Genomic DNA, 15,962 nt, shown 5'->3' with positions numbered 1-15,962 from the left:
TACTTCTTTCTTGGTCTTCCAGTTTTAGTGTTCCCTCATAGTTTTTGTACATACTGTATAGTACCCGTCTTTTCCAATAGTTCAGCCATATTTTTGTCAGAATTTCGAACATTGTGTACCATGTTACAATCTCGAACGCTCTTCTCAAGTCAACAGATCCTGTGAACGTGTCTTGATTTTTCCTCAGCCTTGCTGCCATTATCAACTGCAACATCAGAACTGCCCCTCAGGCTTCTTTGCCTTTCCTAAACCGAAACAGATCGTCATATAACAGGTCGTCATTTCCTTTTCTGTTATTTTGTATATTATTCCTGTCAGTAGTTTTAATGCATGAGCTGTGCGGTTATTCTCCCGCTTGTAGACTCTTGCTTAGCGGTGATATTCCGACTGCATTCTTAATGTTACCGTCTTTGATTTTAATTTCCATGAAGATCGTTTCGGCCTCTCTGTTTGCTGAGTCAGTTCTTCTGACAATCATTCTTTGTCGATTTCTTCACATTTATCCTTAGCTTCCATGCTCTTCCTATTCATTTCATCCGTAAGTGACTTGTATTTTAGTATACCCGAATTACTCTGAATATTTTTGTACTTCCTTCTTTGGTCGATCAAATGAACTATTTCTGTATCGGCCATAGCTTCTTCGCAGTTACCTTCCTTGAACGTAACTTTTTCTTTCCGCCTCTGTGAATGCCCTCTACGACTGTCGTTACCTCTATAACTGAACCGACTACTGATCTACGAATTGATTTTTTCTGGCTACTTTCTTATACGTCAGCCTACTCCTCAACGTTACTAAATAGTGATCTGGATCTTTATCTGCTCCTTGGTACGACTTACAGTCCGTTATTCGATTTCGAAATCTTCGCTTACCCATCCTCTGTTTGGAGTCTTCCTATATATAAAGGTCCTGTCTAAATATCTCAATCTTCTTGTGATTCTTGAAGAAAGTATTTGCAATTGCTTGCCGAGATGTACTGCAGAACTCAATTAGTCATTCTCCTCCCTCATTCAGTTACCAAACCCATATTCTCCAGTAACGTTTCCTTCTTTTCCTTCCCCTTTAACCGCATTCCAAATGCCTTTTAGATTTTCGTCTCCCTTTTGGTACTGGATGACCTGTCCAATATTCTCATACAGATATCTCCTTCAGCTTTGGGCATCTCCATGTATACCTGAGCGCTGTCGTCGGTGTTGATTTGCTGTCATTTCTGATGAGAACGACCCTATCACTGAACTGTTCACAGTAACATACTCTTTGCTTACCTTCCTATCTCACAACGCATCCCAATTCCGATATATTATTTTCTGCTTCAGTTGATATTACCATACACACGTCTGACCAGAAATCTTTGTCTTCTCTCCCTTTCACTTCACTGAACACCACTGTGTCTAGACTGAGCCTTAGAATTTCCCTGTTCAGATTTTCTAGATTTCTTATCATGTTTACACTTCTGACTTCCACATCCCGACTCTCAGAACGTCAACATTGCATTGGTCATTCAATCTTTTTCTCATGGTCACCTCCCCCCTTGGCAGTCCTCTCCTGGAGATCTGGATGTGGGGTTGTTTCGGAATCATTTGTATATGGAGACATCATGATGACACATGTGCAGTTACAGGTCTCATGTACTATCGATAGCCGGCCGCGGTGGTCTAGCGGTTCTGGCGCTGCAGTCCGGAATCGCGGGACTGCTACGGTCGCAGGTTCGAATCCTGCCTTGGGCATGGGTGTGTGTGATGTCCTTAGGTTAGTTAGGTTTAAGTAGTTCTAAGTTCTAGGGGACTTATGACCTAAGATGTTGAGTCCCATAGTGCTCAGAGCCATTTGAACCATTTTTTTTTGTACTATCGATACACGTTATCTGTCTTTAATGCAGTGGTTTCCATTGCCCTCTACATTCTTATGCCGGTGATCACTGTTGATTCTTCCGCCTTTTAGGGGCAATCTCCAACACCATGGGGCGAGAGAGCGCCCTGGATCTCTGTCCGCTCCTCCATCCTCTTTAACAATGAAGTTGGCAGAACGAGGGTGACTCCTTTGCCAGATTTCTTTGGCTGCCATTGCTGATGGTTTTTATTCAAAATTTTAAGTACTTGAGATGTTCGCATCTGGAATCCAGGACTGTTTTTATTACTAGTCAAAAACTCTATACTCTTTTCTTCTCACAGTTTCCTTTATTACAGATGGCAGCTAGCCTTCCTTTTTTCCTGATTATAAAGGAACCTACAACAGAAGAAGGATCTACTTACCACCGCCACTTAGATCCCAAAAGAAAAGTAACATCCACGTCACTTCTGACATGTACCCCTAACTACGTCTATCCCAATAACTGTACCTAAACATAACGAAGGTGGAACGGAAAGAGGCGAGAGGTTATCATATGTTTGTAAGAGAGAAGAAAGTATTTCTTATTCTAATGATGAGGTTGCGTTTTAGTGGTTGGTTTATGTATGTAGCAGAGCAGGATTTTTCTTTCTTCGAGTGAAATCGCTGTGTGAGAAAATTCACACATTGAGTATCCGCCTGCCGGTAACACAAATAATCTTGGAACAAAGGTATCATTTGTGGTGTGAGTCTGTGAAGAGTGGCACGTGTGAAGAAAGCCAGAATCGCTGGACCAGCTGCCAGACATCTACTGCTCGTGATCTCCGCCCAGAAAATCGGAGAGTCGGAGAGATGAACTTTGTGGAGACACGAACGATTGTTTGCCGTTAACGGGGACATACCACACGAAGCGTGCAGTAGTTCCAAGACAAGGGACGCTCGCAGCCCACCATACATGCCGCCTCCTATAGATGGGATGCTTCTATTCCATCCCATTGTCGGCGCAGCACCTGAAACTTGTATCAGGAAAAACGGACGGAAAAGGGTAAGATTTGCAGGATATGTGATGAGGATGAATGTGGATAGTACGAAAAAAAAAGAGTGTAGGATAAAACTGGTATGACAAGCCGTGAGGCAAGTAGGAGTTGGCTTGTTAAGCTCAGGAAGTATTGCTCGAAATTGTTGATGAAGTTGGGAAACTGAGGAAGCAAGTGCATATGTATTTTGCAACGCACCAGAGTTCGATGACAGAGAGGGCCAACAAAACGACAGAGAGTCACCAGTGGGGCGGACAAAATATACTGACGATCTCGAAAGAAGGGCGGAAGAGAAGGATGAAGAGAATCTATGGGCAGGAGTAGAAAACGCAATTCACTACGTGGCTACGTGGGGTGCCACAAAGGCCGAAACGAAAGGAAAAGAAGAACATTCCTCATACTCTGTTACGTGAAAAGAGCTTGGCTATGCCATTTTCCGTGCGCCAGGAGACAACTTTCGAGGAGTGATTGCGAAATATAGATTAGTAATTATATATCGATGATTCGTGATAATTTGATGCTAGTTCTGCATAAAAATATGCAGAGGAATCTCTCTTCTGAGTCTGAAGATGGAAAGAATGATAGGGAGTTAACGTCACGACAACGTGTTGACAGACCACAAGCTTCAAATCGATAAACCTGGGCAGTAACCGTGGCGTGTTTTTATCACAGGAACCACATCAGCATTCATCTTTATGGCAACCACGGACAACATAACTCTATACGGCTGGCCAGGGTTTTTAACCACACTCTTCCCAGTCCTGAACAGCTGCAGAACCGTGCTTGCTTTATGCGTTTCAGGATGTCTATCCTACAAATTGCATTCATGATTTACTTCAAATATAAGCTTTTACAAGGCAGCTACAAGTATATTAGTCATTTAAATGGCTGATACCACGGTACCGGACCATAAACATACTTCATGAAGTCACATATGTAAGATAATGTTGTACGTCACCCCTAATAACGCATGACCACTTTCTTTTTCGACGTGACAGATAATCTTCCAGTTTACACACTGGAAAATAATGAGGACTTTGGATGAGCTTTGAGAATCAACAGGTCGATGAAGGAGTGTGCGGAGAAAGACGACTTGGTTGGTTGTTTGGTATTTGGGAAGGGGAGCAAACTGCAAGGTCATCGCTCCCATCGGATTACGGAAGGATGGGGAAAGAAGTTGGCCGTGCCCTTTGAAAGGGACGATACCGGAATTTGCCTGAAGAGATTTAGGGAAATCACGGAAAACCTAAATCAGGATGGTCGGACACGGGATTGCACCGTCGTCCTCCCTAATGCCAGTCCAGTGCGCTAGCCACTGCGCCACCTCGCTCGGTGAGGACGACTTATCTCTTGTTCTGTCAAGGCACAAAAAGTTTCATGTACAAGTACTCTCGTCATGACTTGTTGGTTCATTATTTCTTTGAGGTAGACATCTAGGAACAAGCGGGTGTCGATGAAAAACTGAGCGACAGTAAGATATTCAGTTCGTCGCAGCTGTGCTCTGTGGCCTTGTGATAAAACCAGATCCTCCACTGTCGCATTTGGACTGCAGTCACTGCTCGTCCCTTTGTTGAAGAGTCACGGAATCACGAGTACTCCACATCACGCAGTGGCGAGTCTTATAAAAGCTCTGCAGCCCATGTTCACCTCAGCACTTCCATCACCATGAGGGCGACAGTGGCAGCTCTTCTCCTGTGTCTTGTGGTGAGTAGTAATGACTGGGACTTTATCGAAATTTGTGCTCTACGTATCTTTACTGGTATTTACTTCTACATCCACTTACAAACAATGAATGCTTGAAAATGTAGCACAGTTATCCGTAACATGCAATTCTGGAAACTAAGGGTTGGAAAGTGTTTGAAACTTCATCAGTTCTATAAGCGACTTCACATTAGTTCCACACGTAGAAATAAAGAGAATTGTGAGATGGTACCAAATTCATCAACTTCGTGTGTATCGTTTATAAACTATACACGCATAATATCAGTAAATAATCCTCTTTCTTACTGGATCAATATTTGCGAGGGTGACAACTGAAATCCGCGTCTGAGCATCCACACGTTATTACTGGCGAATTTCTTAAATCGTAAAACATCAGTCCAAAAAGATTCGAGAATGTGTTAGTACAAAGTACAGACAAATTAAGATGGTGATTTTAATGCTTAAGGTATCCTACGTACCCCTCCCCCCCCCCCCCCCCCCACTTGATTACAAGGCATAGAATATTCACACACCCATGAGTAACTGTCAGTGAAATCTATCTTTGACATGTTGTTCAACTGATGTGTCCCATTGGTTTGAAAGTCGGTTATGTCGTCAAAGCGTTAACACTTCACGTGAATTTTTGCACTTTGTCATTCTGCAGTGGCTTCGATTGCATAACCGCAAATCTCATCACACGTGATGATTTCTTCCAGAAAAGAATTGTCCACGTGTTTCATTTCAAGCTAGTCACGGCATGTGCCCAGGCATAGTTGCTTTCGTTCAAGAGACAACCCGAATGGGAGAAACCTTGTACAGACTTTACTTCTCTTCAAGACATTCTGAAGAATGCCTTAAACAGAGACTTTGCTCCATTGCGATTTCTGAGGCAACAGTGATTACACCGTATGGTCGCAAGTCGACGTTACGGGAAAACCGCAACAACAAAAAATAATTAATATAGAGTAAAGAAATTTCGGGAATAGATTTAACTACGTGTCATATTTAAATCATTTTCATTGCATGACGACAGGTCAGTGTAAGTGCGAGATAAGGTATCGCAAATATGAAATGTTGGTACATTAATAACCGGCGTAACCGTCAGACTGTTGAATGGCAGCACTCAAAGGCGAATGCATTGTGTTGCACAAGTGCGGATGTCAGTTTTTGGGATGGCGCTTCACGCGTGTTGCACTTGGTCGGTGAATACGTGGACGGTTAATGCTGTTGGTGGACTACGATGGAGTTGTCAGCCGATGACGTCCCATACGTTCTCGACCAGAGACAGATCTGGCGATCGAGAAGGCCAAGGCACATGTGGACACTGTAGAGAACGTTGGCTTACAACAGCAGTATGTGGACGAGCATTGTCCTTTTGGTAAACGCTGTTCATCAATGACAGCACTGCAGGTCGAATCACCAAACTTATGTGCATACTTCCAGTCAGAGTGCGTGGGATGATCACGAGACTGCTGGTGCTGCCATACAGAGTGGCAGTCCACACCAGACCATAGTTCCAGTCGTAGGTCCAGTGTGTCTAGCACGCCAATTGATAGGTTGCAGGCCCTCGCATTGCCTCCAGGTAACCAACACACAGCCATCACTGGCACTGAGGCGAAATCACCTTTCATCAGAGATCACAACAGACTTTTGCCCTGCCCCCTTGCGGGCTCTCGCTTGACAACACTGACGTCGCAAATGGCGGTTGTTTAGGGTCAGTCAAGTGGACGCCACAGACCGTCTGCCACAGACCCGTCCTTGAATTAACCAATTGATAACAGTTCGTTCTATCATTGTGGTGGCAACTGCTGCTCAGATTGCTGCTGCAGATGCAGTACGATGTGCCTGAGCCAGACACCGTGCATGATGCTCTTCCCCCTCGGTAGTACCACATGGCTCTTCGGATCCCAATTTATTGCTACTGGATATTCTAGTGACCATCGCTGCCAGCAATCATTTGCAGTGGCCACATTCCTACCAAGTCTTTCTGCAATGTCATGTAAGCAACATCCAGCTTCTCGAAACCCTTTTATACGACCTTGTTCAAACTCAGTGATGTGTTTCTGGCGAAACACAAACAACGGCTTGGTACTAACTTCAGTTGGCATCAGTGCATACATTTAGTTATGCTTACTTGAAGTAATCATCAATAACTGTTGAACACATTCATTCATTCAGATTTTGCAATTGAACAATGAGACCGGTTTCTAATGTGTGTCAGTGTAAAAATACGCTTCTGAAGTTACAGTCCGAATAGTCACACATCATAATTTCTGCGATTTATTGTCTTTGTTTCAAAACTACATTAGCGGAATCTTAATCTCCATTCAGATGGAATACCACTTAATTTCCATCTACATATATGATGTAGTTCACAATATGACATTCAAATACAGGTATCAGCATGCCGCAGCCAAGAGACTCCACCTGGCCCTCCTGGACCAACTGAAGGGCCACAACCAACTGGTCCACCAGGCCCACCAACCGGAGGTCCTGATCCAACAGGTCAACCTACTGGAGGTCCTGAACCAACTGGACCACCAGGCCCACCAACTGGAGGTCCTGAACCAACTGGAGAACCCCAACCAACTGGAGGGCCACAACCAACTGGAGGGCCTGAACCAACTGGACAACCAGGGCCGCTTCCCCTGTTTTAGAATGGTGTTTTCTATTGGTGCAAGATTAGCGCATCTGGGAACGTTAAAGGATTTCTGTTTTTACCTTTGTAGTTGACTTTAACCGAATTAATTGATGGAAGTGTTCTTATGATTCATAAAAACCAATTCTGATTAAACTAGCAATGAAAAATCTCCATTAATGTTTTATTTACTGTGTACTGTAAAAGCAACCAGTTCTCCAAAAATATGGTACCAATATTTAAAAATTATTACAGGTGTTACTATCGGTTCATACCTCATCAAATTTTTTACCACTTGATTAGCAGTACCTAATGATGCTGTACGTTGCCGAAGGAGTCCGTGTTTCGGACTATGTGCACTTCCTGAATTGATATGTGCAAGTATCATACCTTCAGAAAACACTCTTGTCATCTATAGAGAGCCCTGTGAACGATTACTGACACATAACTTTTGAACGAACAGGCTTTGATGCTCTGTAATACAATTTGCAATCTAAGATGGTTTCCTTGAAGCCTATTTACTCCTCCTTCAGTTATATATTTTTTACCTCTTTTTATGTATGGATATTAGCAAAAATTAGTTTGATAGTGTGATTCTTAAACTTAGTGGTGCTTGTGTTATTTGATTAGTAAGTTGCCTTCTACAACAGCATTTATCTGGGATCTGGACTTTATATTTCGTAGATAACAGCATCTAGAACGAATATTAACCGCAACTCAGCGTAACACCAGCAGTAGCAATGGCAGAAGGGATGGGTACGTACCCCTTTTAGACTGTTCCTGCTGCCAGTTAGAGGGAACCTGTCGCTATTGGGAAATAAAGCTTCCTTCATGAAGATATGAATATTAATCATTATGAGTAGATGATGTCCTCAGTATTGTTTTAGTATAACGTCACCAATAAAAATAGAAGTCACTAAACTTAATCAGACCGATATGACCATTCCCTTCAGTCTGAAGCAGAATGGCTATGTGAATGCCACTACATTCAGTGTAAAAGATTAAATAGGAAAGAAAACAGACTGAGAGTCATTAAGGAAATAACTAGTGGATGCATCTTCTTTATAGCGGAAATATTCTTGAAGGTTCTCTCAGCAATATGTGCTCTGAGTAATACACATCCATCCATATCAAATCGGGTAGACTGAAAAATTATTGAAAGTCTAAAGAAGAAATATGTAATTGGTAACTAAACTGCAGTAAGAAATTCTCAAACCATAACTTTTCTAACAATTCAAGTTTGGCTTTCCAAAACTTTCCGAACTAGGTTTTCGAAATGCATGTGGGAATGTACTGGTGCCCATTTATATGTAGGGGCAAGATATTAGCACTAGATAAGCTTAATGCATGTCCACATATTTAAAGGCTCATTTTTTCTCGCACAGCATACTTTAATGTAACAAGAATGGGACCACGGTTAAGAACAAACAATAAGTTATTATACTGCACTCTTTGAGGAGACCCAAACACTGCTATCCCAGCCATGGTATATTAATGGAACGTATTCTATTGTGCTGCATGTCCTGTAAAGATAATGTTGTATAGAGAGATGATGAGTTTGTTGGACGCCTGTTCCCAAAATAAATTCAAAGCAATGGTAATTATACTTCAGATCATACTTTTGCCAAACTAGAAAAATTAAAAAATGATAAAATGTGCAAATTGATAGGCAGCAAAAATACGGCAAATTGTAGGTCATTATCGCTAGTAGTTGACAGGAAAATGTTCGTTATATAGCGAAAGAGTATTTGTGAGAATTGATGTTTGAAATTTTAACAACAGTTCATGAATTCTTTAAGCAGGTTCCGTGCTTTGTCTATCTTGCTTGTGCAAATATTTATTTTTCCTCGCATCACTCCTCCTTCTCTTATTGTTTATGAATGACATGTTACTGAATACGTGATTTCTAGAGAACAACACACCTAATAATATTCGCTTTGGTGCATATGGCAGTAGAATGGTATACTCCATGGCGTATAATGTGCTCTGCCTACAAACCTTTAACAGTTATATGGATTATGTTTAAACGGTCCAGACACTTGGTTGATCTACAATAGGTACCAACGACCAAAGCGTGTATATGCGCGTAATTACCTACCAAATATTGTCATGGGCATTATAAAGTAAATTTTCAGAGATTGGTCTGACTCTGAGTTACTAAATAAGTGTCTCCATGGGATTACACGGAATCAAATTGAGAGAGTGAACAACGTAATTTGGACAAGATTTCTGGTCCTCATATGCTTGAAACTTTTTTACAGTGAACGTCGTAATTGATGTTATCTTATACCACATTAGAGCTAGGAGCGTTGTCCACATTTATACAAAAAAACTGTAGTTATTTTGTTACTGATTACTTCCATGTAGGCTTGATGTACATACAAAAGCAATTTTCAGGCATGTCATATGTGCTGTGTACTAAAGATACAATACAAAGGCAACAACAAAGGTATTATGTTAGTCTTGAGACACGCCATCTCAAACTGTCCCACGTGCGCCAACTGTGGGAACATGTAACACATATGGTTGGTTATATATTTCCAGCTAATGTTTTATGAGAAGCCTGTGTAAATACACTTTTTTAAATGTAAGTTTAAAACGCCTTACTTAAAATTAAGCTAAACACAAAGTACGTATATTATTATTTAAAAAGAAAGTCTCTTCTATTTCATTTCGCAAGACGCACAAAAACTACATAGTCATTAATACCTAGGTCCAGAGCCCTTTAATGACGGCGACTTCGGAGATGTTATCGCAACTCTGGAGCAATAAGTGAAAGGCATCAATAAATCATAATATGATCGGGAAAATGTCATTAGTTTGTAGCACACAAATGCTACACAAACCAGCATATGAACCCATAACCTATTAATTTATACACAATCAAAATTATACAACATTTTACTTTGGGATATGTGCTCGGAGTACGTAGTCAGTAGTAAGCTACAATAATACAGCCAAATCTTGTGTATCAGATGTTTCGTACAAAATCTGACCTCACACTGAAAAGTCCGGAGCTTTTATGAGGTCCAAGGAAAGAGAAAAGAGATTGCTCGGACTGTCAGGAAATAACTGATCGTGGCACATCAGTGAGAAAATGTTTTCAGACATTGAAATAGATTATTAAGTTTGGACAAGTTTAAAAAAAATAAAAAAAACGTTCATCTCAGCAGCAGTGGACGAGCATCTCATCACAGACGTTATCTTTCGTTACGCAGGGAAAGGAAGGGTGAGACACCAGGAAAAGCTCTGTCAACGTACTGAGTCATAAAAATTAGAACACAACTAAATATTTTCGTTCTTATAAAATCTCAGCAGACAGTCTATGGAAAGCAAATACACGTTTGTAGTATTATAGATTTAGAAAACATCTACATCTACGTAACTACTCTGTAATTCACGCTTAAGTGCGTGGTAAAGGATGCTTCGAAGTACCTTCAGAATATTTCTCTACCGTTCCAATGTTTAACAGCATGTGGGGGGAAAAGAATACACACATCCTTCTGTACGAGCTCAGATTTGTGTTATTCTATCATGATGATGATTTCTCCCTAAGTATGTTGACGATAATAAAAAGTTTTCACATTCAGAGGAGAAAACTGGTCATTGTAATTTCGTTATAAGATCTCACTGCAACAAAAAACCCTTTTGTCTTAATGACCACTAAACTATTTTATCATATCCATGACAGTATTTTGCCTGTTTTCCGATAGCAGTAAGATGCTCTTCTTCGAGTATATCTGTCTGGTAAGGATCCCATACAGAACAAAAATAGTTCAGCAGATGACGAACAAGCACAGTGAAGGCCATCTCTTTAGTAGAACTGTTACAGGTCAGTAAAACGTAGTCTTTGGTTTGCCTAAATAAATAGCTCTGCTAACGCATAACGACAACGCGGATTCACTGTTATCCTCGTCCCCCTGACACGCCTTATATATCCTTAACTGCTAGTGCTGCCTCCCGCCAACTGTGCGAGGCTATTGAGTTGATGTCGAGCATTGATGGCGAAAACACAGATAATAGTGTATCGAAGAGCGAGTGTATGAAGAGGCAAATGCACTATATCTTTCCCTACTAAATATACACTATCCAATCAAAAATATCTGGACATTTATCAGTGCACATTAATATGCAGGGTTTTGCCTTCTTGACGTCTTGAACTCCACTTTCGTTGAGGTATCTGAATTTCTGGTGAGGAATGGCAGATCGTTCATCCTCAAGAGCCGATACCAGTGAAAATAGTGACGCTGGATGCTGGTGGCTAGGGCGGTCTCGACGTTCTGACTCTGTTCCATTAGGTTCAGGTCGTAAGTCTTTGCACGCCAGTCCATTTCAGGAATAAAGATGTCTTTTAAGTGGGACCATCGTCTCCAAACTGAATCTCTACTGTACACAGTAAACCATGATTTAAAATGTGTCCATATGATGCCACATTCAACCTTTCCTAAGCGTAATATGGGTACCAGAAGTACAACCACAAAAAATGCGACCACACTGTAACACCATCTCCTCTGTGATTCACTGTTGACACATGATGGCATGTAACCTCATCCAGCCTTCCGCCAAATCCAAATCTTCCATCATATTGTAAGAAGGCCCTTTCGGTACTGTCGGGCTGTAGGATGTGAACAGCACGTAGCGTTGTGCAGTTGGAGGTGAGCCGCCAGCAGTGGTGGATGTAGGGAGAGAGATGCCAGAGATTTGAGAGCGGTCGATCTGGCCGTGCGTCCATCAGAAAAAGGAAATTTGTAAGACTGGATGTCATGAACTGATATATATATATATATATATATTATGCCCCCTCAACACTATTACGGTAAATGCATTGTTTGTTCTCTATCAAAATCTTTCATGTGCTAACTATGCGTATCAGTAGTTAGTGCCTTCAATAGTTAGCATCTTTTATTTAACTGGCAGTATTGGCGCTCGCTGTATTGCAGTAGTTCGAGTAACGAAGATTTGTGTTAAAAGTGATTCATGAAAGGTAAAGGTTATTGTTAGTCAAAGCCATTCTTTTGTAGGTATTATTGAAAGTCAGATTGCGTTGCGCTAAAATATTGTGTGTCAGTTTACTGATGATCAGAATAAGTAACGAGAAAACTGTCTGTTCAAAAGGTTCAGTTTTGCTCAGCTGTTTGAAAATCAAATCACGTAGAAGTTTACCAGCACAGTAATTTATGAGTTTTCTAAGGGGACGTTACAATATAGTCACATAGTGTAGCATGATTCATCGTTCCAGACCACCTGTTTCCGGTCATCCACTATCCAGCAGAGTCGCTCTGTATTGCACCTCAAATGTGTGGGTTACGAGGTGCTGCACCACCATTGCATCCCATTCTTTTGCATTCCCTACTGGCAGTCACTGCACTTGCTGAACTTCTGGTAGCGCTTTTGAACTCACGAGTGTATCCTCACCCCATTTTCAGGCACTTTTGCAATGCTCGGAGTCCTGCCTGGTGTCAGTTTACCTGTGGCTGTTCCTTCGCGTTTCCACTTCAACATCACGTCAAAATTAGTGCGCTTTATTTGGGTTTAAATGTTACTGGGGGATTGGTTACTCAGGTGACATCTGATGCCTGGTCCAAATTTGAAGTGACTGAGCTCTCCCGACCGACCCATTCTGCTGTTACTGCTTTCCTGTTGACACTACTATACTCCCTGCCTTCATATATGGTTACACGTCCACCTATCGTTACATCTATTGGTCATTCCTGTGTTACGTAAGGCTGTCCGAATGCTTTTGATCAGATACTCTGTCTCCCCTGTGGTTAGGTGGGATATATAACTGTGAGAAATCAGGAAACAATTATCGATAGCGGATATATCGAGAAATGTTTTCTCCCAATAATGTCTTCCGAGAAAGAAATTTTTTCTGTCCAGTCAAACATAGTAAGAGAGAAAATGAAAACTGAGTTTTATTTTCCTGTCAACGACGGGGTCACTACTAACATAGCTATGAGGAAGGGAATTGGACGAATCGTATTGACAATCAGTCTCACACCATTTGCCTTGAGAGTGTCAGGGATCCACAGAAACCTATATCTTGACGGGCAGAGGGTCATTTTAACTTTTGTCCTCTTAATACGAGTCTAGTATCTTTGTTACTATTTTATCCCTTTCATAGGCTACCTTTCATAAGAGCATCGACACGTTATCTTCTCAAGAATGTGAATCCATCTATGTAACATAGCTCGCGATTCCTAAAACTTAAAATGGTTCAAATGGCTCTGAGCTCTGAGCACTATAGGACTTAACATCTGAGGTCACCAGTCCCCTAGAACTTAGAACTACTTAAACCTAACTAACCTACGGACATCACACACATCCACACCCTAGGCTGGATTTGAACCTACGACCGTCACGGCCGCGCGGTTCCAGAGTGAAGCGCCTAGAACAGTTCGGCCACAGAGGCCGGCCCTAAATCTTAAGGTATGCGTCATATAACCACGATCTCCGTTAACGTACGCCTTATAGATCTCTATTTATTATTAATTGTGACTAATTTAGATCGACTAGCAATTCAGCTTTGCGTCTAACAAGGGGAAGGCCTCAGACACGGCCAACCGATTCGGCTCAAATTTGGCAGGTCGCTTGTGTACAACCAAAAACGAAGGAATCTAAGGTATTTTGGGTCAACACCCCCGCGTTTTTGAGAAAATCACCCCTAAGGAGTGTGACGAGCAATCGACTCGAAATTGGAGGGATCGATAGATAATTGTAAATAGAGCATTTTTCCTCATCAGGTATGGGGTCCGCAAACGCATACATTTCCAGAAATCGAGGTAAGAAACTTTTACAACTGCCGCTTCTGTAATTACATGGTAAACAGTTTTCGCCGCCAGCACCGATAGCGCAACGGCCGAAGTAAGTGGCTGGGAATCGGAGAACCCGGTTTCGAATCTCAAAGAAACCTAGCCGATGTTATTCTTTTCGTTTGTATTTTTCCCTATTTCAATTGATAGGGATAGGGGGGTTAATAAGGAATGATAATAATAAGACAGGCAGACTAATTTCCCAAACGCCGTGAGTTATTAAAGTATTAAAATTCTAAGCCTTGTCACATGAAAGCAACTCCGAGTAAGAGTGCTGCGAATTCTTCACGAGGGATCACAAATAGCCAACCGCGCGACGCTTGTTTACAGCGAGGCACGGGACACAACGCTCACGTGGAGAGTTATGTTGTCCCGGTTGCCTCTTCGTCATATCATAGTTGTGAACCTGGAAGAGTGAAGGTGTCCAGCACTAGCCTTGTAGAAGTCAATCGGAAAGTGTTGTTTCCGTCATTAGGCTGCCGCGGATCTCGTTGATACATGTAGTGATTTTTCCATCGTTAATGCGTCGAATGAAACACGTATTGTGAATGAATACAGTGTTCTTCCGTAAGTAACATATGACGAGTGCTGTATGTAGTTTGTAGTAATAATGGAGCATGTGCAGCCTTCGACTAGCGCTGTAATAAACAGTGTGTTTATTGATGCCTTTCACTTATTGCTCCAGAGTTGCGATAACATCTTCGAAGTCGCCGTCATTAAAGGGCTCTGGACCTAGGTATTAATGAATATGTAGTTTATGTGCGTCTTGTGAAATGAAATAGAAGAGACTTTCTTTTCAAAATAATATAAATACTTTGTGTTTAGCTTAATTCTAAGTAAGGCGTTTTAAACTTATATTCAAAAAAGTGTATTTACACAGGCTTCTCATAAAACATTAGCTGGAAATATATAACCAACCATCTGTGTTACATCTTCCTACAGTTGGCGCACGTGGGACAGTTTGAGATGGCGTGTCCCAAGACTAACATAATACCTTTGTTGTTGCCTTTGTATTGTATCTTTAGTACACAGCACTTATGACATGCCTGAAAATTGCTTTTGTATGTACATCAAGCCTACATGGAAGTAATCAGTAACAAAATAACTACAGTTTTTTGTATAAATGTGGACAACGCTCCTAGAGCTAATGTGGTATAAGATAACATCAACTACGACGTTCTCTGTAAAAAAGTTTCAAGCGTATGAGGACCAGAAATCTTGTCCACATTACATTGCTCACTCTCTCAATTTCATTCCGTGTAATCCCATGGAGACACTTATTTAGTAACTCAGAGTCGGACCAGTCTCTGAAAATTTACTTTATAATGCCCATGACAATATTTGGTAGGTAATTACGCGCATATACACGCTTTGGTCGTTGGTACCTATTGTATGTCAACCAAGTGTCTGGATCGTTTAAACATAATCCATATAACTGTTCAAGGTTTGTAGGCAGAGCACATTATACGCCATGGAGTATACCATTCTACTGCCATATGCACCAAAGCGAATATTATTAGGTGTGTTGTTCTCTAGAAATCACGTATTCAGTAACATGTCATTCATAAACAATAAGACAAATATTTGCACAAGCAAGATAGACAAAGCACGGAACCTGCTTAAAGAATTTATGAACTGTTGTTAAAATTTGAAACATCATTTCCCACAAATATACTCTTTCGCTGTATAACGAACATTTTCCTGTCAACTACTAGCGATAATGACCTACAATTTGCCGTATTTTTGCTGCCTATCAATCTGCACATTTTATCATTTTTTAATTTTTCTAGTTTGGCAAAAGTATGATCTGAAGAATAATTACCATTGCTTTGAATTTCTTTTGGGAACAGGCGTCCAACAAACTCATCATCTCTCTATACAACATTATCTTTACAGGACATGCAGCACAATAGAATACGTTCCATTAATATACCATGGCTGGGATAGCA

At 41.2% G+C, this 15,962-nt stretch overlaps 1 protein-coding gene and 1 long non-coding RNA gene across 8 annotated transcripts in view; one reads left to right on the top strand and one right to left on the bottom strand.

Annotated features, from left to right (window-relative positions):
* Positions 1-4,412: 4,412 nt before the first annotated feature.
* LOC126161461 (proline-rich protein 2-like) overlaps positions 4,413-15,962 on the top strand; it is a 403,478-nt gene continuing 391,928 nt past the window's right edge. For 3 of the 7 annotated variants that reach the window (XM_049917301.1, XM_049917291.1, XM_049917289.1), the window contains exon 1: positions 4,503-4,566. In XM_049917301.1, coding sequence (XP_049773258.1) covers positions 4,528-4,566 — 39 coding nt within the window. In that variant the 5' untranslated portion in view covers positions 4,503-4,527. Of the gene's footprint in view, positions 4,567-6,959; positions 7,378-15,962 lie in introns of those variants that run through there. The other 4 variants (XM_049917303.1, XM_049917295.1, XM_049917299.1 and 1 more) reach the window with 4 other exon arrangements.
* Positions 7,152-9,786, bottom strand: LOC126161473 (uncharacterized). Its single transcript, XR_007534920.1, has 2 exons — positions 9,263-9,786; positions 7,152-7,591 (listed from the first exon to the last, which is right to left on the bottom strand). It is a non-coding gene; the product is annotated as an uncharacterized LOC126161473 (long non-coding RNA).

The sequence above is a fragment of the Schistocerca cancellata genome, chromosome 2 (assembly GCF_023864275.1).
Source record: "Schistocerca cancellata isolate TAMUIC-IGC-003103 chromosome 2, iqSchCanc2.1, whole genome shotgun sequence".
Taxonomy (NCBI): domain Eukaryota; kingdom Metazoa; phylum Arthropoda; class Insecta; order Orthoptera; family Acrididae; genus Schistocerca; species Schistocerca cancellata.
Note: the sequence above shows the minus strand (reverse complement) of the source record. Positions and strands in the feature narration are given on the sequence as shown.